This window comes from Metarhizium robertsii, assembly GCF_000187425.2.
Source record: "Metarhizium robertsii ARSEF 23 chromosome Unknown MAA_Scf_4, whole genome shotgun sequence".
NCBI classification, from domain to species: Eukaryota; Fungi; Ascomycota; class Sordariomycetes; order Hypocreales; family Clavicipitaceae; genus Metarhizium; species Metarhizium robertsii.
Genome location: NW_011942182.1, coordinates 3,956,697 through 3,981,813, shown reverse-complemented (window position 1 = coordinate 3,981,813; position 25,117 = coordinate 3,956,697). Strand labels below are relative to the sequence as shown.

The following is a 25,117-nucleotide window of genomic DNA, read 5'->3' as shown; positions in this document are numbered from 1 at the left end:
GATTTCTGCTATAGGATGTCGACAGTCATGTGGATGTGACGTATGGTTGGAAAGTTGCATAACGAAGCAGTCAGGTTGACCTAGAGAGCTCTATGTATACAAGAAGTCGGCTGATGTGTAGCCCTTGTGAAACATGCGTGGGACAGGCTCAAAGATGAAAAGTCGGTTTCTAGAATATCAGAGGTGAAACACCGGCAGAGTCTTTCCGGCTTCAATCCCCCAGTCCAGTAAGCATAAACAGCGGACAAGTATGCGTACACGACTCGTGGCAATATGATGCAAATATGATACCAATAAATGCTAGGCGAGCATGTATAACACAAGACGAGGATATAAACCAAATGCAGAGCGAGCAGTCTATTACGAACAATGGCGGAGAAGACCTGAAACGTGACTATCCTTCTCATGTTGATTTCACACCACATGGTTGGGGAGCCTTTAAAATTTTAAGAGAGACCACATTGATTTTGCTGCAATATCTTGGGACGTCTTTTTATGACAGATTCAACTCTCGTGTATTTATCATGGCTTCCGTCATCTATCACTCATCTATCACTAGTCGTAATATCGGCCTCAGGGCGGATACGGCCGTGATTTTGCTGTCACGGGGCTCCACAAGTCAATGATTCCCTCCGAAGCCATCTTGGAATCTTGAGGAACATATCAACTGGCAGATGACATCATTTCGGCCATGTGGAAGTGGAGAAAGATATCGCCAAAGAGACGACCGTCCCCGTTTCCTGGGTTGAAGTTGAGGCGCTACAGCACGCAAACCGATACGCGCCAAGATGATGCGGATCAATGCGAATCACAAATGTCCAGGGTCAGAGTAGATAAGGATCCCCGTCTGCCCTCATTAGGCATCCAGGAACTACTTGGGCGTCTGATGCAAACTCTGGAAAAACATGCCCGGGGTCTACAGTTATGCCAACCAAGGCAGTCTCGTGCTAGCAGCAACTTGAACTACAGTAGGTGTTCAAAAGTCTGCGAGCACACCATCCAGTGCGAATAGCACACAGTATTACGTCTGTGGTGTTATTCGCACAGTAAATATTTTACTATATTTTTAAAGCATTATAACTAAGGTAAAAGAAATCTTAAAAATATAATAAAATATAATATATATTTTTTAAATAAAAATATATTATTAAAATTAAATTTTATATTTTTATTAATTTTAATTATTTTAATATAAGTTTTTAAAAAACCTAACTTTATAGGCCTATAATAAGGGTGCTCGCAGACTTTTGAATATCTACTATAGTAGTGGCTAGGTTATGTATCAAGGGCCGCACTGTAATATATATGATACTCTTCAGATCATTCCCGGTTAATGCCGTTTCTCTTGGTTTATTTATCCCCCATAACATTTCGGCTATCCCTTGAAACCTAAAACCTGAAACCAGCTGACCTAAAACAGAGACTACCGTGTGGCGACATGAGTCAATCACTAAACTTTAACAGATAGTAACAAGTTGAGTTAGCAATGTGTTTCACCCAACGCCACGCTCTGTAGGTTCCAAGATCATCCTCCACCACGAAAGGCTGAGATGGATGGTGCGGTGGATTTGTGTCAAATATTCGAATATAAAGAGAAGCACCGAGAGCAACTGAAACTTGCATTATCGACTCAACTCTGCGCGCTTGGGGGGGATTAGACGAGACACACACTGACTATTCTCATACAATAGCACGCCATTTATTCTATTCTTTGCGACAATAGAGGCCACCGTAACTAACAAGTTGCTTCACCGGCCGGGATAAGCCGGCCGCCCATTACACAAAATTCGCAGGCACAAAGCTCTGTTGGACGCGGGAAGCGTAAAGTGTATACCAGGCCCATCACTGCTGCTGTACTAATGAACAAAATATCCGGCCATGTCCCTTCCTCGCCACTCGTCATCTATTGACTCGTCCTTCCAGATACATGCCCCCAGAAGGACATCGCGCGTTTGCAACTGCGCAGCAACACCATCACCAGCGCCCAAGTTACAATTTGGCCCCGTTCACCAGCTGCCCCAGCTCCCGCAGCGCGTTGTCGACGCAGGCAACGGCATCAAGCGCCATGCCATAGCCAGCCTGGAACCCAGTCCCGCCAGCGCCATAGTTGTGCACCAGGAGGCGTTCAGATCCGCCAACAAAGATGCTCTCGCGCTCGATCCTCGCTCCGCCCTCGCGTGAGGGCCGGGCGCCCGCAAACACAGCCAGCACCTCGCACGGTCCGTCGCGCAGCTCCCGCGGACAGAGACCCTTTGTGCGGCTTAGAATCGAGTCTGTTTCGTGGCCATATGTAGACGGGTCGCTGCGGGTGGTGAAGAGAATCAGACACTTGGCGCGTGCACGTCAAGATTGTGAAGCCGACTTACTTGTTGCCCTTTTGCATGAAGCCGCCCAGGATGACGTTGCCGTTGGACTGCGGCCGCGGGATAATGTACGTCTCGTAGTCCCGGCCGTGGCGCATCACATTCTTGCGCATCGTGGGGGCTCGTGCGAGAACGACCTGGCCGCGGGTCGGGAAGCACTTGGCGTCTTGTACGCCGGGCAGCGTCCTGGCCGCGTTGCCGGTGCAGTTGAATACGATTTGGGTCCGGGGGCTGGCGTAGGCTGCCTGGATGCTGGGCAGCTTCTGGCGGAGGAAGCGGACGCCGTAGTGGTCTTTGAGCAGGTTGTAGAGGTATGTGAGGTGTTTGGGCGCGTTGACGGTGACGGATGTGCAGGACACGCCGTATTCGACGCCGGGGGGTAGTTCTTGTTGGGGGATGATGGTGAACTTGCGCGAGATGAGCGACTGTGTTTTGCCTGTTGAATGGGGGAGGAGAAGCCTACGTCCTTGATATATTCCGAGATGGATTTGATCTTGTCCCGGGGTGCGTTGGCGTCCCAGTACTCTATGGATTGGGTGCAGGACACAAACGACTCGGTGGGATGGTGAGCGGCGAGGCCGGTGAGATGAGCGTAGCCCAGTTTGTCCCATCGCAGCGCGTTGGCGTCGCTCCCCGATATACCGGAGAAGTTACAGCCGGCCCTGGAGCGGGACAGGTCAGGAGTCGGGACTGATGTTGGTTTGGCAAGGACAGAGCATCATACCACGGCGAGGTGTAGGATGGCGAAGTATCGCCCGGGAGGTGTTCGGCAACAATGGTGATGCATTGGCCTAACCCGCGCTTGCCAAGGACCAGGGCGACATCGAGTCCAATAATGCCCGCGCTGGGAAAACATGAGCATCTATCTGATGGAGCATCACACGCGGCAAGAGAACTGGATCTCGGGCTCACCCCACAATTACGATTGAATCGGAAGACGCCGCCATTGCGATGGGATGAAAGTAGGTAAATGAGTGATGATTTCGAAGGAATTGACCTTTGTAACAAGCACTCGAGATGGTGGTTATGCCGATACTGGCCTCGTGCCGACACCGGGGAGCCGGGGACCAACTCCGCTTTCTGCGGCGCTTCCCCAGCATCCCCACCACTCCATCCGAAGCCGTAACCGGATCATGTTGTGCGTCATCACAAGGGGATTGCATACAAATTGCGACTTTCCAATACAAAGCCACGGTGTATTATCGGATTAGGCCACGGCAGAGATTTGTCACCTTGGCGATGCTCCGGCAAGTAAAGAGCATAGAAAAAGTCCCTCCACCTCAGCGAATTGGTTGCTCTGGTATTTGGATTATACTTTGTCTGGCGCGACCCGGATCGGGCATAGCGCTCCCGCCTTTTGCCACGGCAGCATCGGCATCATGCCATGGAGATAGATGCCTGAACCCCTCATCGGCTTCTCTCAAACGAACTTGGCTCTTCCCTTGACGTGCAGACAGATGCCATCTTGCACAACGCAACAAAAATGTCGTCCACGAAACTTGCCACGGCTCAAATCCCGCTGCGCGCCGCCGCCGCATGCACACGACTGGTGCCGCTCGCGGCGACGCGGCCCTTCTCGATGAGCGCATCGCCGGGCATGCCCAAGAAGAAGGCAGCCGCGGCGGCGTCGTCTTCGCAGAGCCACAAACCGCAGCCCACAGAGTCGGAGGAGGACGTCAGCGCCGACCGGTCGCCCGTCGACCCCCTTCACGCGCCCAAGACGGTCGACGGCCAGAGCAAGCCCGCTGGCGTGCGGAAAGCGAAGCCCTCCCCCGGTGGGCATAAGCAAAAGACGACGTCAAAGTAAATGCCTGCAAATGTCGCCAGCACGTGCACGGAGCGCGCTTGGGAAGCTCTATCGAATGTTGTTTCTAAAAGGGAGTCGGGGGATGGTATTTCGGTTCGCATCTACCTAGATGTTGGTTCTGACGCGGGTGAGCCCAAGATTGGGGATTTTTCCTGGGAGCATATACTTTATCGAGTATTTACGTGCTCGCCAGACGATGTTGAAACATAAATCATAGCTATTGCCAGACTGTCAAGATCTGCCAAATTCTCAAAGTTTTCCAATCGTCTACTTGTCGTGCTCCAAGCTACTCAGTGTTTGCTGGTGAACAGGTTGGTCTATACGTGTTGGAATTTAACTAGCTGTGCCACAGGGCAACATTGTAAGTGCCTACGTGTTAATCTGAGGTAGTAGCTAAAATAGTACTTGACATCTTCCTCAATCATCTCAGCTTCCGCAGCCTTACTTGTCTGGGTAGTAGAAAGTACGTTACAAGATACTATTTTAAATAGCCAACTACAGTTTTGCCACCAAACCCAGACAAGCAACCCTTAAATTGTTTGATTATAAGAGCACTGCCCAACCCCTGTAAGATCGTCAAAGCCATCAAGACCAGGATTGGGCAAAGCCTCGTCCCTCGAGCCAAGTTCAGTTCTTCTATAGATGAACCATGAACTCAGTGGTTCTGCCAATACTTGCGGATTACCACCCTCTACTATGGGGCTTGATATAGTCCTCTTAATTCCGATATTTCCTGCCAGCGCAAATAATTGTGTAGAATCCTGTCCAAACGGAAAACGGAAGTCAGATTGGATAGGTGCTGTGGCGTATGAAACTGGGATCAAGCTCAACGGTACTTGATTGTATTCTATACCATCAAGTCGCACAACTTTGTTAGGATCCACGTCTGGCAAGCCTAAGGAGTCGGGGCTGTAAAGCGCGCCTTCCGATGTCCAATGGATAAACCCTGTAATCCAGCCAGAAACAATTGCACCGCTACCATCGCAGCCTCCTCCGTCCTGGGTTTTTGTGACAATTTGATTCCAGAATGCCTTTACCTCTGGGCTATCTGACTCGTCCCAGGTCTGTATAAACTTTTTAATAATAGGCTTTAAATTAGAGGCAAATTGCGCTGGCTCAGTTCCAAAGTCTGCCAAATGATCCAATTTTTTATAGAGTTTATTCCAGTCGCTTCGAGTTCCAAGTAGGGTAACAGACGGTATCCCGCATGTAATTCCATCCAGATACTCAAAGTAGTGCTGCATAATTCCCATTGTTAATATAGCAGCTGTTATATTGTCGTTTCGCGTACTAGTTGTAAATCCCGGTGTAATCCAGTCTTGTAGCCATATCACATTCGGGTTGATTAATTGTTGCATTCCGGCTACAAATGTAGTAGGCATATCATCTGTTTCAACGCCGTCTGCATCTATAGTAATTTGCTTCTTGCCGTCAAAGTTAACAAATAGCTTGCGAATTTCTGGGTCGTTGGCATGGCGATTCATGTAAAAGTTTAGTTGAGCTAGGATTTCGAACCAGACTATATCAGGACGAAGGACCAGGTTTTGATGACGCGCCCAGGCTTGCATAGCGCCGTGGACAAAACTGCTAGAGGAAGGGTACATGTTTCCAAGGACTTGCTCGTTGGACTTATTAGCGTCAGTAGACTGCGAGTAAGAAGAGGATAGCAAATAGAGCTTAGGAGGCGGCGAATCGTCGTCGTCGAAGAAGGAGTACTCCTTCTTAGGCGGTACTTCTTGCGGGCAATTTTGTTTAAAGAAGTCAAGAGCCGAGATCTCACTAGCTGGCTCTAATAGTTGTGGTTCAACATCGCTAACAGGAATTGTAACCTGGCCGAAGATGCCCGGTATCATGAGCAGTAAACCAAGGTGCTTCATCTTAAGATATAAAGCAAACAGGCCAATAGTTGCCGAGATGTGAATTGAATAGCCTGCTTAGGTTGTTTTTTTTATGTCGTTGTGGTAAAAAAAAATAAAGTAATAAAGAGTGGTTGATTAATAGAAGGAAAACTAAGCAGCCTAGCTATTACGGTTACTTATACCAGACTATGTATTGACAAGACAAGTGCCTCAGGCACCAGCCAAGAAACATTTTGCTATTGGGGGTTATTTCGCATGAATATCGGTCCCCGATGACCTGATACTAATGGATAATAAGCCCACTAGTTAGGTGGCATAAGATAATAATCTTACATGTAACCCTGAGTCAGGGACCCTGACTCACGAAAACTCTTCGGCTGCCCAAGATGTAAATTAGTGGGCCCTCTGCCCCACAAGGTCCGATGTCCTCGACTGGACTCTTAAAGACATACGTGCTAGCGGGTGGGAGCAGCTATAGCTATAACCCACTTTCCAGGAATAATCCTGCTTGTGTGCAGCATTTCGCAGTAGTCAAGTCGGTCCTACTAATGTATAATGCAGGAAGGCTCTAGAGATTGGACCAAGGAGGAGATGATGGCGTATTTAGATTGGAAGCAAGGCAGAAGAGAATCGGGTTGAGGCTCTGGTAGCGGCCGAGATGGAAGGCAGCCCTTTCTCTAAGAGAAGAGGTATGCGTGGGATCTGGGAGGCGGTGGCAGCGGATTGTGAGGCAAAACCTCCGACAATACGCCCCTGGCACCGTGATGTATCAGGAATCCGCGCACTGCTGTTCAGTTGTGTACCGACGTGTCCTTTGTCTTCTTCCGACTAGTACATACGTAGCACACATTTTTCGACTTTGCCCTGCAAGTGAGACAAAGGTTTGTGCGTCTTGTGGACAGTCACGCTGCGGATAAGTTCATCTCTACAAGCTTGCGCAGGTTAGACTTTAGAGTAAGAGCTATACCTTGGCGTTGAACGATATGATTTTTTTATTAATATGTCCTTGTTAGGTAAAAATGGAGAATTATCTACGTTTGGTAGAAGAAAATACTTTATAGCAGAAGTAGAGAAAACGGTAAAACGAAACACGCCAAAAATCCACTAGCTCTAAATAAACACCATATCTTAGTTTACCTTATTCTAGAGAGTTGGATACTCTTTGCGATAAGATGAAGGATTCAACTCTGTAGGACAAGGTAAAATAGGTCACGGTGTTCTCTTTCAGCTAGTAGAATTTGGTGTGGCATCTTTCTGCAATGTGTGGGAAGGTGTCGCCATTGTCTGGTATTACGACGCCTTGCTATAAAGCGGCAAGCGGCAAGGAAGGGTGCGCCAAGCGAGGGAAATGCGGACATGGAATTGATCGAAAAGAACAGCGACGGAAAGTGGTGGGCTGCACCTTCCACCACCTGAATTGGCACCCCTCCCTGGCTCCTTCCCGTCCTCGTATCTGCCGCCCACAACCCGTTTGCTCCCCGCATCGTGCCCCTCGAATCCTCTTCATCTGCCGTCTGCCATCTACCGGAATGCGCGCCCACCGGACACTGCAGACTCTCCCAACAAGACATCCTCGTGTCAATTTGGTCTGCGGCAACCAATTAAAACCTGCTGGCAGCTTGAGAGTCGGCCGCACGCGGCTTCTTTTCTTTTTCAGCTCAAGTGCTGGCTGGACCTGCACAGTTGCGGCGGCCACAGGAAAGATGACGCCCCATGCGTCTGCACAATCCATGTCGCTGAATTGCGAGGCAAAATACAGGTGACGGCCGACTGTTGGACCGGACATGCTTCCGTCACCAAGCCACTCTTGCGGCCATTACGTATTGTTGAATGCCTCCAGGCGCCGTGGGCGTCCAAAGAGGAAGAACATCAAGACCAGTTCTGCCTAGGTGGGCAGTGTTGCAAACGGACTCCTGTTAGTTTCCTGTGCCCATCCATGTCTTCAATTTCTTCATCCCGCCCCCCACGATCCGCTTTTCTTATAGCTGCCGACTGCTGAGTGCTAGCCCGAATAGCTCTGCCGATGGGTGTTTGAAAGTCTTTGCGGCTGATGTTTCCCGCGCTGTCTATTAAATCTCGCGCTTGCCTGCTTCAACCTCTTGGCTCTCGCAACATGCCATGTTTGTGGAGTGGTTCATCCAAGGAGAATCGACGTCGATAGGCATCGGATCGCCCGTCTCTCAGCAGCCAGCCAAACAACACACAAGTGGCCGACCCCATTGTTGGAGATCGTACGGATTCGCCCAAGCACCTGATACCATGCTCAACGTCATTATTGTCGGGGCCGGAATTGCGGGCCTATCGGCAGCCATTTCGCTTCGACGGGCTGGCCACTGCGTCCATTTATACGAAAAGTCGTCGATGAACGACGAGATCGGTGCTGCCATCCACGTGCCTCCCAATGCGAGCAGATTTCTGACGGCCTGGGGGTTGGATCCTGTCCAATGGCACTGGGTAGAGGCGCGGCATGCGGACTTGGTTGATCCTTTTACTCTGCGGCCGATAGCTGCCCTGTACAAAGAGAAGTCGGCTGATTCCGTTGGCGGCTTACCCCTGTGGTTATCCCATCGTGTCGACCTACACAACGCTTTGAAATGGATGGCCACCAGATCCGATGGCCCTGGTGCCCCGGCCACGATTCACCTAGACTCGCTGGTCATGGCATTGGTATGTTTTTATTCATGGCGCACAAGTATTTTTGCAACGGCTGTTGGTTTTGTACGTTAACAAAGTGTACACGGCTAGAATCCTTGGAAGCCGTCCATCACGCTCGCTACTGGGCGTGAAATATGTGGCGATCTAGTCATTGCTGCCGACGGTGTCCACTCCATCGCGCCTGAAGCCATCTTGGGCCGAAAAGTTGTTCCCGTTGATCCCGTGAACGCAAATTATTGCTATCGCTTCCTCATCCCTGTGGAGACGTTGGAGGCAGATCCCGAAACCAAATTCTTTACCGAGGGCCATGAGGGCTACTCTCAACTATTTCCAGACGATAAATCACTACGCAGACTTGTAGTATATCCTTGTCGAAAGTCAGTCTTCGTATCATGGATTTGTCGTAGCACTCGGACTAACAAGATGAAAGTAATACGCTTCTCAATTTCGTAGGCCTTTTTCACGAACCGGAAACCAAATCTGACAGGCAAGAAAGTCGGTCCCATTGAAATCTTGGCTTCGTAATTGGCATCGTATTAACGGAATCTAGATTGGCATGCCACTGTTGATATTCATCACGTCATAGATACATTTTCCGACTTTAATGACAGACTTCTCAAGGTCATCAGGTGCACAACTCTGTTCCCCCGAAACCGCAAGAGGACGAGGACTGACTACCCACCAGCAAGGCAACAGATGTCAAGCGTTGGCCACTGCTCTACCGACACCCTTTACCAACCTGGAGCAAGGGTCGACTGACCCTGGCTGGTGATTCTGCACATCCCATGCTTCCTCGTAAGTTGAACACTGGGGCCATGGGTTCCAACGCCCCGATGTATGCTCACCATGGCAGATCAAGGTCAAGGCGGTGCCCAGGGGCTCGAGGACGGCCTTGCTCTTGGCATCACTCTTTGCGGCGCCGAGACGCCGGCCGAAATAGAAAGACGTTTGGAGATTTATTACACCACTCGGCATAGAAGAACAAGCGTCATTCAAATTCTCAGCAATGTGGGTGCGGACCAGGCAGACCTGGTGAGAGACCAACTACGCCAGTACATGAGCGACGACGAAATACCCCGTAAGTGTGGTGGCCTGGCTGTCCATAGCAAGTCCATCTAACGATGAAATCTTGGCAGGAGACTACCCAGAAGCCATGTCTCATAATTTTGGGTTCGACGTTGTGCGGACAACGTTGACCGCCATGAAAGATTATGACCCGTCGTTCAGACTCCCCGATGACTTTTTTGATGGGCCCGTTATTGGGGTGCCCGGGAGGTGCAAGGATTTTGTGAATGATGGCTTCCCGTCCGCCTGACATTCTACCGGGCCGGTCAAATTGCACTGTTGGCGAAGCATGGTTGCTTTAAAAAAAGGAGAAATCGGTCGGTGGATACATAAACTGTGGTCAGGCGATAATATCCGCAAATTGAAGCATTCAGGATCTCTTTCAAGTCAGCAATCCCGTATCCAAGCAACCGACGAAAAAATTTGCATGAATCGTCAGAACTGGGCCTCATCTGCACAACGGCAGGACCCCAAGACTGTCCCCGTCTCCATCTCTCGTATCGGCAGAAAAGTCGGTCCTGCCCGGTAGAGCAGCCGCCCAGCTCCATGGATCCCCATCCAGCGTCTCGTAACTCAGCAAATTTGCCTCCAAAACGTCGACTTGGTCGTCGCCGCCCTGCGATTTGGCCTCGTTGATGACGAGCACAGCTCTATTATACAATTCTTCAATGATGACGCGGATATCGGTGTAGTGTTCTGGATCAGGGATGAGTTCGAGGACTTTGTCAAAGAGCTGGATTGCGCGCGCGGACAAGATTTCGTCCGACACGGCATCCGCGTGTGTGGGCTCAATGAGGAGGTTCGCCAGGAGGACCATCATTCCCGAGAAGTGAGGACAGGAGCATTGCCTAGAGCAAGTTAGTATAATTTGACTGCTTCTCGCTGGTGACTACGGGCATACCAGATGAGACACTCTGTCGGTATACACATGTCGAAGAGGCGCAAACAGCCCCGGCTCACTTGGACGACCTTGTGCCAGCTCCCCGGCAGCAACCTGACTTGCTTTTGTGACGCGGCGCCGGAATCGTAGCGCTCAGTACCCAATACCAGGTTTCGAATCGCGTTGCGGTCCCCGGATCGAATTGCCTGGACCCAATTCGAGTCCTGGTTGTAAATGCCGTACGTCATAACGAGGATGAGCAGGTACACATGATACATCTTGGCCATGTGTATCAGTGCACACTCGCCGATGGACGCGTCCAAATTCTCGAGGTTAAAGGCCGCGGGTATGGTGCTGTACCAGTGGGTAATCATGCGATCCAGCTGCTGCACGCGTTGCTGCCGCGACTGGCGGGACATCTTGGCAGAGCTGTTTGAGTGAAGCCAGTCGTATACGCGTCCCTGGATCTGGGCGAGGTGGATCATGGACCGGTGGTGGTTGAAGCACGTCTGGCCGTCGCTTGTCCAGAGGACGCCCACGTCGTCGGCGGGTTTGACGGGCGGCACATCGATGTCAATGTCGCTATCCAGCTGGACGGATGGGACTTGGATGCGAAGAGAGATGTCCTTGTATCTGTCAGGCCTTGTTTGTTTGCTACACAAGAGGAGGGCGGGGCGTTGGTTACCTTGTCCAGCACGTAGGCGATCCAGAACAGGCGCTGCCGCTGCAGGTTCTCGTCGGGGGAGAAGAGCTCGGCATGGTCTCTGGAGTGCAGGCGCATTCTATGAGCCAGGCGTATGGCTGTGCCGATGATGACGCTCGCCGGGCTGGTGTCGCTGCTGTTCTGGAACAGCATGACGATGCCGAGCAGGACCTGCAGGCCCAGCAGGTCCTTGTCCCTCGTCACCAGGTCCGACACGACCGACTGGGCGTTCTTGAGGAAGAAGTTTGCGCGGTGGTGCCGATCCGACCCCCCGCAGCCGTTGAGCAGCTCGGGAATCGGCGTGCGCAGGGCAATGGCCAGCACGACTTGGATGGCAGCCCAGGAGGCCTTGTTGCGCGTCGACGGGTCCGTGTACCACTGGTAGAGCATGGACATGAAGGATTTCTGGTCGAACAGGGGCATGATGTACGCGTACGTGTCAAAGTAGTGGTCGACAATGGGCATGATGTCGGCCTGGGGCGGGAGCGGCAGCTCGTCCCTGGGCGCGAGGTCCATGGCCAAGGGGAACTTGGTCGACGCCGAATCGAATACCACGGGGTCGCGGGACGGGAATGCGACGTCAAAGTCTGTATTGGACAGCGTCATGGCACTGTCGCCGCCCTGCTCGCACTGGGACGACGACCACGAACCGGTTGTGTCTGCCGGCCTCGAAGCCTGCATGGCAATGAGCTGCTCCAGCTGTTTCTCGATCCTGGCCAGGCGGTCTTCTGTCTTCTCCGTGTTTGCTCTGCAGCAGCAAACGTCAGCTGCGTTGACCCGGCGCAAAAATAGAAATAAAAATAAAAATAAAATACCCATGTCTCTTGAGAAATCAGACTCACGTTGTATACTGCGGCTGCTGATGGTGTTGGATGGCGGCGGCGCGCACCCTTGCGGGCGGGTTGGGCTTGCGCCTCCCCTTGCCGGTGGTGCACTCGGCCTTGTACAAGATGCAATTCGAGCAGGTAGGCTGCAGCATGTCGCATTTGATCTTTTTGGTAAAACACAAGTCGCATGCTGTGCCAGAGTCAGCGGCCGTGTCGCCGAGAGCGGGCGTGTAGCTTGGTGCTGACCTTTGCGGCGACCCGATCGGCCCAGCGCATGATTGTCAACGCGCGCAGTCATGATGGTTTGCAAGAGGACGAGTCGGGGCCGTAGATTCGTTTTTTTTGTTTTATCTTCTATGAAAAGAATGAATCTTAAAAACAGATCCAACTAAATGGATCGGGGATCGAGGACCCGGATCAGCTCAATTGCTGTGGATTTTGGGCATGTCGGTGTTTGTTGGTGACGAGAAACCATGCCTGCTAGTCAGATTGTCGGCTTCCCAATTCTGATGACAAATTGGCGCTTTGAAAATCGGCCGGGTCCCGAGCGTTTCACGTGCTTTGGCCGACCAGACCCCGTTGGACGAGCCGGCCCACGGTGACGTATTTAGATGGCAAGGTAATGCACGACCCATTTTAATTGATCAATTGAAGCTTGCGACTTGTGGTACCTCAACGACGACCTACAGACATCCGTAGTGAGATGGATGTACCATCATGCCTTATCCCAGCAACACTGGTCTTTACTGTCAAAAGTTTCACCACCTACACTACAAAAAGCGGAGATTACTTGAGAGTTTACTTTTTCTTTATGTACGTATCACATTTACTGTCTGCCCGAGGACTCTAATTTGTAGTTTACCCAGTTCGACAAAGTAACGCAAGGGCACGTCGTGAATCAACGCCTCGTCACCTCCCGCGACGATCATCTACGGCAATCACACGTCTCAATCCGGGCTCCGGGCTGTACAGCATGAATAAAGTATAGGTAAAGACTGTAGCTGACGTCCACGACGATTCACTCCTCTCACTTCACTTGGGGCGCACGTTTCTTCATGTATCGCATCCACCCATCCAGACTCCAAAAATTGGCCAGGGACACTATACATGTCGCACCGCAAATCACCTCACTCACAGCCTGTTTTTTCTTGTTTTCCAGCAACGGCGGCATTACCCGGGTGGTCACGGCACCAAAAAAAAAAATATATCACGCAAAACACACGAGCACTATAGCACTTCAAGAACAACCAAGCGGGCCTGCACGCCCGCGCCCTGTCGGTAGTCAATCAGCTCAGCGCCGAGCAGCTTGACCCTAGAATCAGCCACGAGGGCAGCAACCTTGGCCGCGTACCCGCCCGTCTCCCAAATGGCAGCGAGCACAGTGGCGACGACGAGGCCCTGGGGCTTCACGACGCGGACCAGCTCGTCCATGGCGCCGGGCCCGACGTGGCCCTGGGTAAAGGTGCCGATGCACACGGCGACGGCGTAGGCCCCGTCGCGCGGCGGCAGCGGGCCCGACATGTCGACGGCGTCGAGGGCGCGGTAGACGCCCGTCTTGCGCGCGACGGCGAGCATCCCCGGGCTCAGGTCGATGCCGTCAATGGTGCGGGCGCCCGCGCGCGCGAGGTGCAGGCCAACAAGGCCCGTGCCGCAGCCGGCGTCGAGCACCGCCGCGCGCGCCGTCGCCTCGGGCCCCAGCGTCCGGAGCACGCAGGCGGCGGCGAGCGCGGGGCCGACGTAGTTTTGCGACGCGTCGGCCATTTCCGCGTCGTACGTCGTCGCCCACTCGTCGTACAGCGCCCGCGTGGCGGCCACGTCGGACGAGGCGTAGACGCGCGCCAGCGTCTCGTGGGCCACGTTGGCCGTCGTGGCGGTCGATCCCATGGCGAGTCGGGTCTGGGTGTCACGGGGTTCGGGACTGGTGTTGGGGAGAGAAAAAGAATGGCGGCAGACTGCAAAAAAAAAGTTGTGTGTGTCCGGGGGAAAAGTTCGGTGAATCGTCGAGTTGAAACGTCTTGCTCAAAAGGCAAAAGACTGCGTCCCCCAGGGCCGTATTTATACACGTCAACTGGTACATTGGCCGTCCACTGCCGGTTCCGGGGGTGGAGTCTGCAGCACGCCGTTTTCTCCACGGGCCGTCATGGCACCATCGGACATGGACATGGACACGGACCCACTTGTGGCCGTTGCTCCTTGGCTTCCTTCCCCCTCTTCCGTCCCGTCGTCTTCCGACCGCCCCAGCGGGAGCAGGGCGTTGACGGTGCTCGTCGTCGAAACGAGCGCAGACGAGGCAACAACGTGTGCGCTGGTGATGAAAGGCCGTCGCAGGCAATGCAGCCGTTTGCGTTGCGCACATGACGTTGGACGCATGCGCGTTTTTGCGCCATTTTACAACAGTAATAAGAGCTAGGCGCGTGGTGATTGGCGTCTAGATGCCGCACCATCGGCGCGGCATCCTGGCCGTTGTGGCGGAGGACAGGTCGTCGCTGGTAAGGGATTGGCTAGCGGATTCTTTTTTTTTGCATATTATTGGCGACGAGCAGACACGTCCTGCCGAGGTAGGCAACCCGAGGCTCTGATCGGCCAGAGGCTCTGACGCATGCGAGCGTCGCGGGCCAATCAAGGCGTGTCGTGGAGGGCGGTTTGTAGAGGACGTGGGAAGTCTGTTGCGGCCATGATGTAATGCCGTGTGCCTGTCGGTGTACCTAGGCGTGTGTCGACAAGTTTATATGACGCATTGGCGGCATTTGGGGGCAGGATAGAGGTAGAAATACATGGTAGGCCAAAGGCTTGCAGCTTGGCATGGACACCAGAGTCTTTTCAATCAATGTCCTGATGTCGTGCTCAGATCAATTGATGCCTGGCAACACGGAACCGGTCGCAGCCGCCGCCGCGGGGCAATTGTAGTGGACGACGGGTGGCCACGGGCGCGCCACGCCGCTGCAGAGGTGCCGCGCAGCGCTGGGGCCGCTGCAGGTCGCGCCTGGTCCATCTGAACATCAGTTCAATTGATGATGCAACATCTGCGTGGCCGCATCCGGGCACTGGACCAGACATGTCAAGTCAATATTGCCGTCGATGCTTCCTCAGGCGGGAAGCCGAGTCATCAGAGACCGTGTCCAAGATGCCTCAAGCTTGCATTGACGGCCGGGGAGATTGCCCCGGGCGACCCAGGCGCACGCAGAGTCAAGCGTCATTCCATCCATGGACAGTGGCCAAGAATAAAAGTAAACGAGTAAAATAAGCCAATAAATAGTCGCCAATAATGTAGAAATAAATACATGCGTAAATAAATAATCACAATGAAATAAATCCGCCGCTAGACATTCTCGGCAGCACTCCCGGCCCTGCACTACACATTACACATGATACATGATACATGATTAAAAACACGACTCCAATATGTACGTTGAAGCAAATGCCATATCCGTCATCATTTCTCATATCCAATACAAAAGAAAAAAAAAATCACGCAAATCTATCGCTCCCGGCCAAAAGGCAGATACCTCGGGTACGACGCATCGCAGGCCTCCGTCGTCAAGTAATTCCCAAACAACTCCCGTCCGTCCGGCCCCTGAATGCGCAGCGACAACTCGGCCACGCTGCCAAGATTACCCCACATGACGCGGATGGGATAGTACGTGCCGGCCTTGAGCATCCTGTCGACCCTCTTGGGCTCATTGTCGCCAAAGTAGAACTGGCTAATGTCGGCGTTTTCGCGCGTCCACCCCCTGTACGCCTTGGGGCCGAACCACATGAGCGTAATGTCATCCGACCGGTACGAGTGGAACGTGTACCAGCCGTCCTGGCACGCGTACAGGAACCCGCGATACTCAATGGCCGCGTTGGCCAGCGTTATATTGGTGCCGTCGTCGCGGATGTAGATGCTGTCCACCACGCGCGTTTCCATCGGCCGCCTGCGCTGGAAGTACGACGGCTGGAAGCTGCCGTAGTCTCTGCTGGGGTCGTTCTGGAACGGGTTGTAGTACAGCGCGCTTTCGATGCCGGTTTGGCACGTCGGCGTCGGGCAAGCCTTGGCGAATCCGTCCACCGTGGTTGTCGTCCATGTTGTGATTGACGACACCTTGGCGGCATGCGACTGGCTGCTTGAGCTTGGCGCTATCGTGCTTGATGCCTTTGTGCTTGACGGCTGTGAGCTACTTGTCGTGGGAATAGTAGACGAGCTCGTCTTTGCTGCCTTTGTCGTCTTGGTTTTTGATGCCCTTGTTTTTGGTCTCCGTGATTTTGGCCTCCGTGTTCTTGGTCTTTTGCTTTTTGGTGGCCGCGAACTGCTTTGAGCAGTGGATGAGCTTGGTGCCTGCGTGCTTGTTACTGTAGATGAGCTCGTCTTTTTTGAGCTTGATGCTTTGGTGCTTGTAATAATTGTAGATGGGCTTGATGCCTTGCTTCTTGACGACGACTTGGCTTGTAATGTTTTGGAGCTCGTCTTGAACTTGGTAGAATGCATTGTGCTTGAACTTGGTCCAATGGATGAGCTTGGCGCCGCTACCTTGGTGCTGGAGGTCTTGGCGCTAGATACCCAGGTGCTCGATATATTAGGACTGGAAGCTTTTCTGCTCGATGCCTTGGAAGACGATATCTTGGTGCTGGATACCTCGCCGCTTGATGTCCTAGTAGTCGATGTTGTAGCAGCTGCTGATTTAGTTCTTGATATCTTGGTGGTTGAGGACTTGGTGCTCGATGTCTTGATGGTTGTTGCTTTAGAAGACGATACCTTGGTGCTGGATACCTTGGTGCTCGACGTCTTGGTGGTTGGCGCTTCGCTGCTTGATGTCTTGATGGTTGATTCCTTAGTAGACGATGTCTTCGTGCTAGATACCTTGGTGCTCGACGTCTTGGTGCTTGGCGCTTTGCTGCTTAATGTCTTGATGGTTGATGCCTTAGTAGACGATGTCTTCGTGCTAGATACCTTGGTGCTGGGTACCTTGGTGCTCGACGTCTTAGCAGTCGATGTCTTAGTAGTTGCTGATTTGGTGCTTGAAAGCTTGGTTGTTGATGTCTTGCTGCTAGATGCCTTGGTAGTCGATTCTATGGCGGTTGAAGCTTTAGGGGTTGATTTCTTGGAGCTTGATATCTTGACAGATGATGCTTGGGTACTGGATATCTTGGTACTTGACAACTTGGTATTAGGTACCTTGGTAGTCGATGCCTTGGTGGCTAACGTCTTGGTGCTCGATGCTTTCGTAGCTGCTGTCTTGGCAATCGATGCTTTGGTACTTGATATCTTGGTACTTGACGTCTTAGTACTAGTTGCCTGTGCATTCGATGCCTTGGTGGTTGAGGACTTGACAGTTGATGCTTTGGTACTCGACATCTTGGTACTTGGCGACGCAGACTTATTGTTAGGTACCTTGGTGCTCGACGTCTTAGTTTTCGTAATAGCCAACGAGCTTGGTACCTTGCTACTTGATACCATGTTGCTTGATATCCTGGTGCTCGAAGCCTTCGCAGCTGGTGTCTTGGTAGTCGATGCTTTGGCACTTGTCATCTTGGTACTTGGCGTCTTAGTGCTAGGTGCCTTGGTACTGGACACCTTGGCACTTGTACTAGTGAATGAGGTTGATACCTTGCTACTTGACATGCTGTTGCTTGATATCTTGGTGCTTGATGCCTGAATCGTCGACGTCTTGGTACTCGACACCGTAGCACCTAGTACCTTGGTATTTGATGCTTTAGCACTCGATACCTTGGTGCTTGACATTTTGATGTCCGATGATGAGGGACTAATTATCGCAACAGACGAGCTTGTCTTTCTTGCACTTGAGACCTTGGAGCTGGACCCTTTAGTGCTGGATACCTTGGTACTTAGTATCATAGTACTTGGTATCTTGATGCTCGATACTTTGGTGTCCGATGTCTTGGTACTTAATGTCTTTGCACTTAATATTTTCGTACTTGATGGCTGTGAACTGCTTATAGCTGTAGATAAGCTTGCCTTCATTGAGCTTGAGAACCTGGTGCTCGACGCTTTGCTGCTCGATGCCTTGGTATTGGACGCTCGTGAGCTGCTTGAAGCAGTAGATGTACTTGTCTTTCTCGAGCTTGATGCCTTAGTACTCAACAGCTTGGTGCTCGTAGCAGTGAATGAGCTTGATGCCTTGGTGCTTGGTGGCAGTGAGCTGCCTCCAGTAGTAGAAGAGCTCGTCCTTCCGGAGCTTGTTGACTGCGAGTTTCTCGTAGCACTCAATGAGCTGGACACCCTAGAACTTGATGTTCTAGCGCTTAATGACTTGTTGCCTGATATCTTGGACCTTGATGACTGTGGGCTGCTCATAGCAGTAGACGTGCTCTCCTTTCTTGAGCTTGGCCCCTTGGTGCTTGTAGCAGCAGATACACTTTTAGTGAGTGATAGCTGTGAGCTGCTAGCAGAAGTAGGTGAACTTGATGCCTTGGCACTTGATGTCTTCTTGCTCAACATCTTGCTGCTTGGGCTGCTTATGGCTGCAGACGTGCTGGCCTTTCTTGAGCTTGGTGCCTCGGTATTCGTAGCAGTAGATGAGCTTTTAGCGCGCGATGGCTGTGAGCTGCTTGTGGAAATTGATGAGCTTGATGCCTTGGTGCTTGACGTCTTCTTGACTGATAACTGTGGGCTTCCTACGGCCGTAGACGTGTTTGCCTTTCCAGAAGTAAATACCCTGGTACTCGTAGTATCGAGTGAGCTTTCAGTGCGTGATAGCTGTGAGCTTCTTACAGTGGTTGACGAGCTTGATATCTTGGTGTTTGTTATCTTATTGCTTGATGCTTTAGTGCTTGATATCTTAGTACTCGACGGCTCTAAGCTGCTCGTAGCGGTAGACGAGCTTGACTTTCTTGAGCTTGAGGTCTGGGAGCTCCTGGAAGAAGTTGATAAGCTTGAGGCCTTGTTGCTTGACAACGTGGTTTGTGATGGCTTCGGACTACTTGTAGCGATAGACGAGCTTGTCTTTCTTGAGCTCAATAACTGTGAGCTGCTCGCAGCCGTAGTGGAGTTTGCCTTTCCTAATCTCGATACCTTGGTACTTGCAGAGGTAGAAGAGCTTTTTGTGCGCGATACCTTGGGGGTGCTTTTAGTAGTTGATGAGCCTAATGATTTGGTGCTTGACGCCTTAGTCCTTGGCAGCTGCGAGCTGGTCTTGGTTGAGCTGGGCTGGCGCGAGTTCGGGAAAGGAACAGCAGAACTTAGATGTTGTGAGCTCTGTGACAATGATGAACTCAAAGACATTCTTCTTGATGACTGCGGATTGTTCGTGGGCATGGAAAAGCTGCTTTCAAGCGTAGACAGGCGTGAGTTACTAGAGCTGACTGGGATTGATGAGCTAAGCGTCTGCTGGCTTCGGGGGGACACTGAGGAGCGCGGATAATGCGAACTTGTAAGAGACATAGAAGAACCGGAAGTCATGAGACTTGATGACTTCAAGCTATCCACAGGCACGGATACACTACTTGTTGCCATCTTTGAGCTTGCTTTCCTGGAGCTAATTGGAATAGATGTGCTGGCCGGCATCGACGAGCTAGACTCCTTCCTGCTTGAGATAGATACCCAGGAGCTCGGGGTTTTTGAACTTGAAGGTGTCATATTTGATGACTGTGAGCTGCTTGAAGGCATAGGTGACCTACTCGCCGGCACTGACGAGCTTGCTTCACTGGGACTGGCTGAAACTAATGTGCTGGGCTTTTGTGAACTTGAAAGAGATTCTGAGGAGTGTACCCTTGTCGAACTCTTCGACTGAGTAGATGAGCCCGAGCTTGGATTCATTGTACTTGATAACCCTGGAATGCTTTGGCTCATAGATGAGCTGGCTTTGCCTGGGCTCGGCTTCCGCGAGCTCGAGAGAGGTGCTGAGGAACTTAACGATTGTGAACTCTTTGATGCCACGGACGAGCTGGTAGGCGTCACACTTGATACATGTGAGCTGATTGTAGGCACAAAAGAGCTTGCTTTATGAGAACCAGCCAGAACTGATGAGCTTTCTGACATTGATGAACCTGATTTCTGCGAGCTGGAAGGGGATAGCGAGAAGGAAGAAGAAGTCGCACTGAACGACTTCGAACTGCTTTTCGGGAGAGATGAGCTTTTTATACTTGAATTGGCGGGCATTAAGGAGCTTGGTGTCTGCGAAGTTGAAGAAGAGCCCGGTTTTTGTGAGCTTACTGGTGTCTTTGAGGAAGCAAAAGAATGCGCACTGGATGAAGGAGAACTGCTTAAAGGCATAGAAGAACTCTTCTTTCTAGAGCTTGGTTTCTGTGAGCTCCATAAGACTGTCGAGCTTTGCTCCCCAGGGCTTGATGAATGTGAACTGCTCGCTGACAGATATGAGCTTGAACTGGCGAAAATAGGGCTGTGTGAACTTGATGGACTTGCTGAGCTTCGTTGTTGAGAACTCTGAGCTAATATCGACGAGCTCACTGGTACTGATGAGCTTGCTTTAGAGAAATCGATTATTTTCGTTGAGCTAACTGGTCTTGTCGAGCTCACCGGCTTCAATGAGCTCGCTGGCATCAATGAGCTCATAAGCGTTGATGAGCTTGCTTTTGTCGAAGTAGTTGGTTTCGTTGAGGCAACTGGCGTCGTTGACATAGTTCTGTTAGAGCTGGTGGGTTGAAAACTTGATAGGTCCACGGAGCTTGGTTGTTGAGAACTCTTAGCTGACATCGACGAGCGCACTGGCATCGATGAGCTCATCACATTTAATGAGCTTGTTTCCCTCGAATTCCCTGTGCTAACTGATACCATTGACCTTGCCCGACTTGAGGAGTTTCGCGAACTTGACAGAGTCGCGGAGTTTGGTCGTGGGGAACTCTGAGCTAATATCGATGAGCTCACTCGTGTTAACGAGGTTTCTTTGCTCGAACTCATTGGCTGTGTTGAGCTAACTGACATTGATGAGCTAACCCTCATCGACGAGCTAGCCACCGCAGATGAGTTAACTTGCACTGATAGGCTTGCTTTGGTGGAGCTAATCGACTTCGTTAAGCTGAGCAGTATTGGCGAGCTGGTTGTAATCGATGAGTTTGCCCCGCTAAAGCCAGTATGCTGCGAACTTGATGGTGTCACGGAACTTGGCTTTTGAGAAACCCGAGTTGGTACCGACGAGCTGATTAACTCCGATATGCTAACTAATATCGAGGAGCTAAGTAGCACTGGCGAACTCAATGGAACTGATGAGTTAGGTGGCATCGTTAAGCTTACTTTGCTTGAAGTTGATTGTCCACTGGAACTAGCTGACATGGATGAGCTAATGAGCATTGGCGAGCTGACAACCATAGATGTGCTTGCTCTGCTTGAGCCGGCACCCTGCGAAGTTGATGGAGCCCGGGAGTTTGTCTGCTGAGAACCCCTAACAAGTGTCGACGAACTGGCCAACTTCGATGGGGTGACTGACATTGAGGGGCGAAGTAGCGTTGACGACCTCACAGGTATTGATGAGCTCACTGGCACCGACGAGTTAACTGGGGCCGATAAACTTGCTCTGCTGGAAGTTATTGGGGCCTCTACGCTAGCAGGCGACGAGAAGCTCAATAGTTTTTCCGAGCTTACTGATATTGATGAGCCAATTGACGTTGACGAGATGACCGGTATTGGTGAGCTCACCGACATCGACAAGCTTAATGTCCTTGACGAGTCCAACGACATCGATGAGTTAATTAGCATTGATGAGCTCACAGGCGTCAGCGAGCTCGGGAGTTTTGCTGAGTTAACTGGCAATGATGAGCTCAATGGTTTTGACGAGCTGCCTGATGTCAATGGGCTCGCTGCCGTTGAGGAGCTAGGCAGCAGGGATGAGCTCACTAGTATCGACGAGTTGCTATGCATCGACAAGCTCCCTGCTATCGACGAGATAACTGGCATTGAGGAACTAGCTGGCATTGATGAGCTCACTGACATCAATGAGCTAACTGGTGTTGAGGACCTGATTGGAACCGACGATCTCACCGACATCGACAAGATGAGTGTTTTCGAGGAGTTTCCCGACGTCAACGAGCTAGCCGGCGTTGCCAAACTAACTGACATCGACGCACTTGTTCCCTCAGAATTAATTGGTCTCCTTGAGCTGGGCTCTTGTACGCTGGATGAAGCCGCAGAGGCGGACTGCTGAGAATCTGAGGGTCGCAAGCTGCTCAATTGGATAGTTGAACTTGCTCCAATTGAGCTAATTGGCAGCGATGAGCCGACCTTCCGAGAGCTTGATGGAGTCTCCGAAGATCTTTGCTCCCGATAGCTCTTTGGCAGTGCGGATGAACCAGGCGACTCCGTGCGGGAGGCTACAGTGGCACTCGAAGTATGAGATGAGCTAGTTTGGCTTGAAGAACTCGGCTTCTGGAAGTTCACAGACAGTGTTGAGAAGGTCGGCTTTTGTGAGCCTGTCGGCTGCAATGATGAGCTGGAAGGCAGCGTGCTTGAAAACCGTTGGCTGCTCGCCGGCTTCAGTAAAGCTGTGCTATTCCAGCTCACCTTGGAAAAACTCATCAGCGGCGCAGATGTCTCTATGCTTGGCCACGGCTTTCTACTTGCAGGCTTTGAAACGTGGCTTGACGCGCGCAGCCCGGAGGAAGCCGTAGAAAATGCGGAGGAAGTGGTCGGTTCCACGCTGGAAAACAGCTTGCTCGCGGGCCCTGAGGATGAGAATACCAGCTTTGGTGATGCAGGGCTCGGTGAACCGATCCGCTGAGACGAATTGGGTAGCTTTGAGTAGCTAGGTGTGTTGGTGCTAGAATAGTGATTGTTACTCTCTGACCCTGGTAAAGATGCCTTGGTTGAACTGGCAGCCACAGAAGTGCTAGGTCTCTGTGAGGGGTTCACGAGCTGTGATGACGCCGGTTTCCTAGACGACATGGAGCTGTGTGACCTTGGTGAGCTCGACGAGGACCCAAATGAGCTCTGACATGCCCTTGTGCTTGATGGTTTCATCGGCAACGCTGACTTGGAAGAGGTTGTTGCATTTGAGACGTTTCCCCGTTCCTTGGAGAATGAAGCTCCCTTGGAGTTCTCAGTCAAGCTTGGCGTAGACTGTTGCGTTGACGGTGATGCTGTCACGCCCGAGCCCTGTCGTGAGGATACATGCTGAGAAGAAAGCGCGGGTATGTCAGGAATCCTGAGCCCATTCGTAGATATTGAGCTGACATGTGTTTCTAGCCTGGGAAAAGTCTCTGTCGTTCCCGTCGTAGTGCTATATGTAGTCTTGGGGGTAGTGTTCTCGGTGTAAGAAATGGGAGGTTGAGTGGGAACCCATTCGCCATGGGAGGACTTGTGTGGTGTTTGTGACAGCGTTTTGGTTTCTGTCAATGCCGTTGTCTTGGGCGTTGTAGGACTCCCAGTGGGAGCTGTCTTGCCAATACCCTCAGTGGGAACAAGCTCTTGAATATAGTCATTCTCCTTCACCACTTGCACACAGCAGGCTCCTGGGCGACATGCTGCTTCGGGAAGTTGAGAGTTGCCCGGCCTGGGAAGAAAGAGTGCAGAGCAGCGGTGCTGCTCGTACGGCAAGTATGTGGTAACGGTGTGGTAAATTGTTGTAACCGACCATGCTTCTTGTTCTGCGGAAACCGATGCCCCCAGCAGGGCAACAGTGAAACAAGCATATGGCTTCATGATGGCAGCCGTAAAGCCTGCTAACGGCCGTCGCCTCGCAGTGTATCCAGTACCTTGCGGGAGAGCTTGTTCACATTGGAAACAAGGGAGAAGGACACAGACAAGATATAATCTATAGCTGGGGACCGATAGATATCATGGAACCGTGGTTCCTCGGTAACAGCCCAGTCTTGTGCTTCATCTCAGAGCAAATTTCCGGTTTCACAAAGTCCATTTCGCTCAACTTTGTGTTCTTTTTTGGTCACAGCACCGAGTCAAATCTGTTTCCACGCTTTCATAGATTTGGCAAGTGTTACGGGATTCGTGTGGACTCCCGATGGGTCTCTTGGCGTAGGATCAGGCCCGGCTGCAAGGTACCGAACTCGGGGATCTATTGATGTAAATGGTCATGTTCCAGAATATCTTGGCTTCGAAAAGACCCATCGATGACGTCCGTTTGAAAACTGGCAGAAACGGTTTGTGGATTTGTCCTGCAAGCACAGGTGTTTAAGACTAGTATTTGATTTGATGAAGTCGTCGATGTTCACTCTTCATCCTTACTCGAAGCCGAGTACAGGTACGAGCATTGTCCACACTTTGCCGTTACCGAGCAGTCGCCTCAGAGACGCTTTCGATAAAATAGTCGAAATCAGCATAGCCCTGGAGTAACTGCTCCTTCTTCAACGACGTGCCAAGCTGTCACTACCACTAATCTCCGAGTACATCAATAGCCCCGGCTGTGATGCTCCTTGGGGAGCATAAATGCAGGTTCAGTAACCGTCGTAGATACGAATTGATTATGCCATTCCCGTTTTTGACCGACTGTAATGCACGTGTTCCTCCTTCTAGAAGAAATCTTTTCTTCGAATTGCCTGAAGGAACAGACATGAGTATTCGAAGCCTGTTCAGCCCCATAATTGACCACTGGGAACCCCATGGCCCATGCTGGTATCGTGCAGCACGTCCACCACGGTTTCCAGCTTTCCACATGGTTTTCTATGGAGACGTGGAGATGGGCGGGACTTGAAAGTTTTCGTGTCGAGATATGGGATTTCAGAGTTGCGAGGCTGTGCCTTGACGGGCAGGTAGTACTATGGAGAACTAGACGACACGTGCGATAAGACACGCTTCCGTGGGTATTTGCGGACTCCCCGATGATGGGTTTTTCTCGAACGCGTGGAAATGGAGACGGCTCGGGTCATTAATGAATCCTTCGCTCCGTAGTTTTGTGTAACAATGTTGGAAAGTTGGCCGCGACGGCGAAGATGACTAAGCTCGTGGGACAAACTACCCTACAGTGTTCTGGCTAGTGTGGGCGACACGTTAACCTTGAGCTGTCTTTCCCTCCACATTAAATTCCTGTGCACATGGCATCAGTGCGAAGCACGG

The 25,117-nt window shown here is 51.6% G+C and overlaps 9 protein-coding genes across 9 annotated transcripts; 3 read left to right on the top strand and 6 right to left on the bottom strand.

Annotated features, from left to right (window-relative positions):
• Window positions 1-1,989: 1,989 nt before the first annotated feature.
• MAA_10016 (FAD dependent oxidoreductase) lies at window positions 1,990-3,310 on the bottom strand (the record flags this gene model as incomplete). The annotated part of the gene is made up of 5 exons (XM_007828014.1): window positions 1,990-2,302; window positions 2,367-2,770; window positions 2,827-3,025; window positions 3,088-3,207; window positions 3,276-3,310. 5 exons carry the CDS (start codon window positions 3,308-3,310, stop codon window positions 1,990-1,992), a joined length of 1,071 nt encoding a protein of 356 aa, XP_007826205.1.
• Window positions 3,311-3,846: 536 nt separating this feature from the next.
• Window positions 3,847-4,170, top strand: MAA_10015 (uncharacterized protein; the record flags this gene model as incomplete). The annotated part of the gene is made up of 1 exon (XM_007828013.1): window positions 3,847-4,170. One exon carries the CDS (start codon window positions 3,847-3,849, stop codon window positions 4,168-4,170), a length of 324 nt encoding a protein of 107 aa, XP_007826204.1.
• A 530-nt stretch (window positions 4,171-4,700) lies between these two features.
• On the bottom strand, window positions 4,701-6,047 carry MAA_10014 (uncharacterized protein; the record flags this gene model as incomplete). The annotated part of the gene is made up of 1 exon (XM_007828012.1): window positions 4,701-6,047. One exon carries the CDS (start codon window positions 6,045-6,047, stop codon window positions 4,701-4,703), a length of 1,347 nt encoding a protein of 448 aa, XP_007826203.1.
• A 2,100-nt stretch (window positions 6,048-8,147) lies between these two features.
• MAA_10013 (FAD binding domain-containing protein) lies at window positions 8,148-9,803 on the top strand (the record flags this gene model as incomplete). The annotated part of the gene is made up of 4 exons (XM_007828011.1): window positions 8,148-8,696; window positions 8,775-9,061; window positions 9,370-9,479; window positions 9,538-9,803. The coding sequence occupies 4 exons, from the start codon at window positions 8,148-8,150 to the stop codon at window positions 9,801-9,803; spliced, it is 1,212 nt and encodes a 403-aa protein (XP_007826202.1).
• Window positions 9,804-10,197: 394 nt separating this feature from the next.
• MAA_10012 (Zn(2)-C6 fungal-type DNA-binding domain protein) lies at window positions 10,198-12,457 on the bottom strand (the record flags this gene model as incomplete). Its single annotated transcript, XM_007828010.1, has 5 exons — window positions 10,198-10,597; window positions 10,651-11,255; window positions 11,315-12,080; window positions 12,175-12,349; window positions 12,406-12,457. 5 exons carry the CDS (start codon window positions 12,455-12,457, stop codon window positions 10,198-10,200), a joined length of 1,998 nt encoding a protein of 665 aa, XP_007826201.1.
• Window positions 12,458-13,386: 929 nt separating this feature from the next.
• MAA_10011 (Methyltransferase domain-containing protein) lies at window positions 13,387-14,043 on the bottom strand (the record flags this gene model as incomplete). Its single annotated transcript, XM_007828009.2, has 1 exon — window positions 13,387-14,043. The coding sequence occupies one exon, from the start codon at window positions 14,041-14,043 to the stop codon at window positions 13,387-13,389; it is 657 nt and encodes a 218-aa protein (XP_007826200.2).
• Window positions 14,044-15,637: 1,594 nt separating this feature from the next.
• MAA_10010 (GLEYA adhesin domain protein) lies at window positions 15,638-17,881 on the bottom strand (the record flags this gene model as incomplete). Its single annotated transcript, XM_007828008.1, has 3 exons — window positions 15,638-16,262; window positions 16,321-16,691; window positions 16,775-17,881. The coding sequence occupies 3 exons, from the start codon at window positions 17,879-17,881 to the stop codon at window positions 15,638-15,640; spliced, it is 2,103 nt and encodes a 700-aa protein (XP_007826199.1).
• Window positions 17,882-17,885: 4 nt separating this feature from the next.
• On the top strand, window positions 17,886-22,256 carry MAA_10009 (uncharacterized protein; the record flags this gene model as incomplete). The annotated part of the gene is made up of 7 exons (XM_007828007.1): window positions 17,886-19,443; window positions 19,543-19,746; window positions 19,951-20,067; window positions 20,113-20,529; window positions 20,590-20,753; window positions 21,048-21,207; window positions 21,577-22,256. 7 exons carry the CDS (start codon window positions 17,886-17,888, stop codon window positions 22,254-22,256), a joined length of 3,300 nt encoding a protein of 1,099 aa, XP_007826198.1.
• Window positions 22,257-22,485: 229 nt separating this feature from the next.
• MAA_11155 (uncharacterized protein) lies at window positions 22,486-23,749 on the bottom strand (the record flags this gene model as incomplete). Its single annotated transcript, XM_011413121.1, has 2 exons — window positions 22,486-22,521; window positions 22,613-23,749. 2 exons carry the CDS (start codon window positions 23,747-23,749, stop codon window positions 22,486-22,488), a joined length of 1,173 nt encoding a protein of 390 aa, XP_011411423.1.
• Between the last annotated feature and the right edge of the window lie 1,368 nt (window positions 23,750-25,117).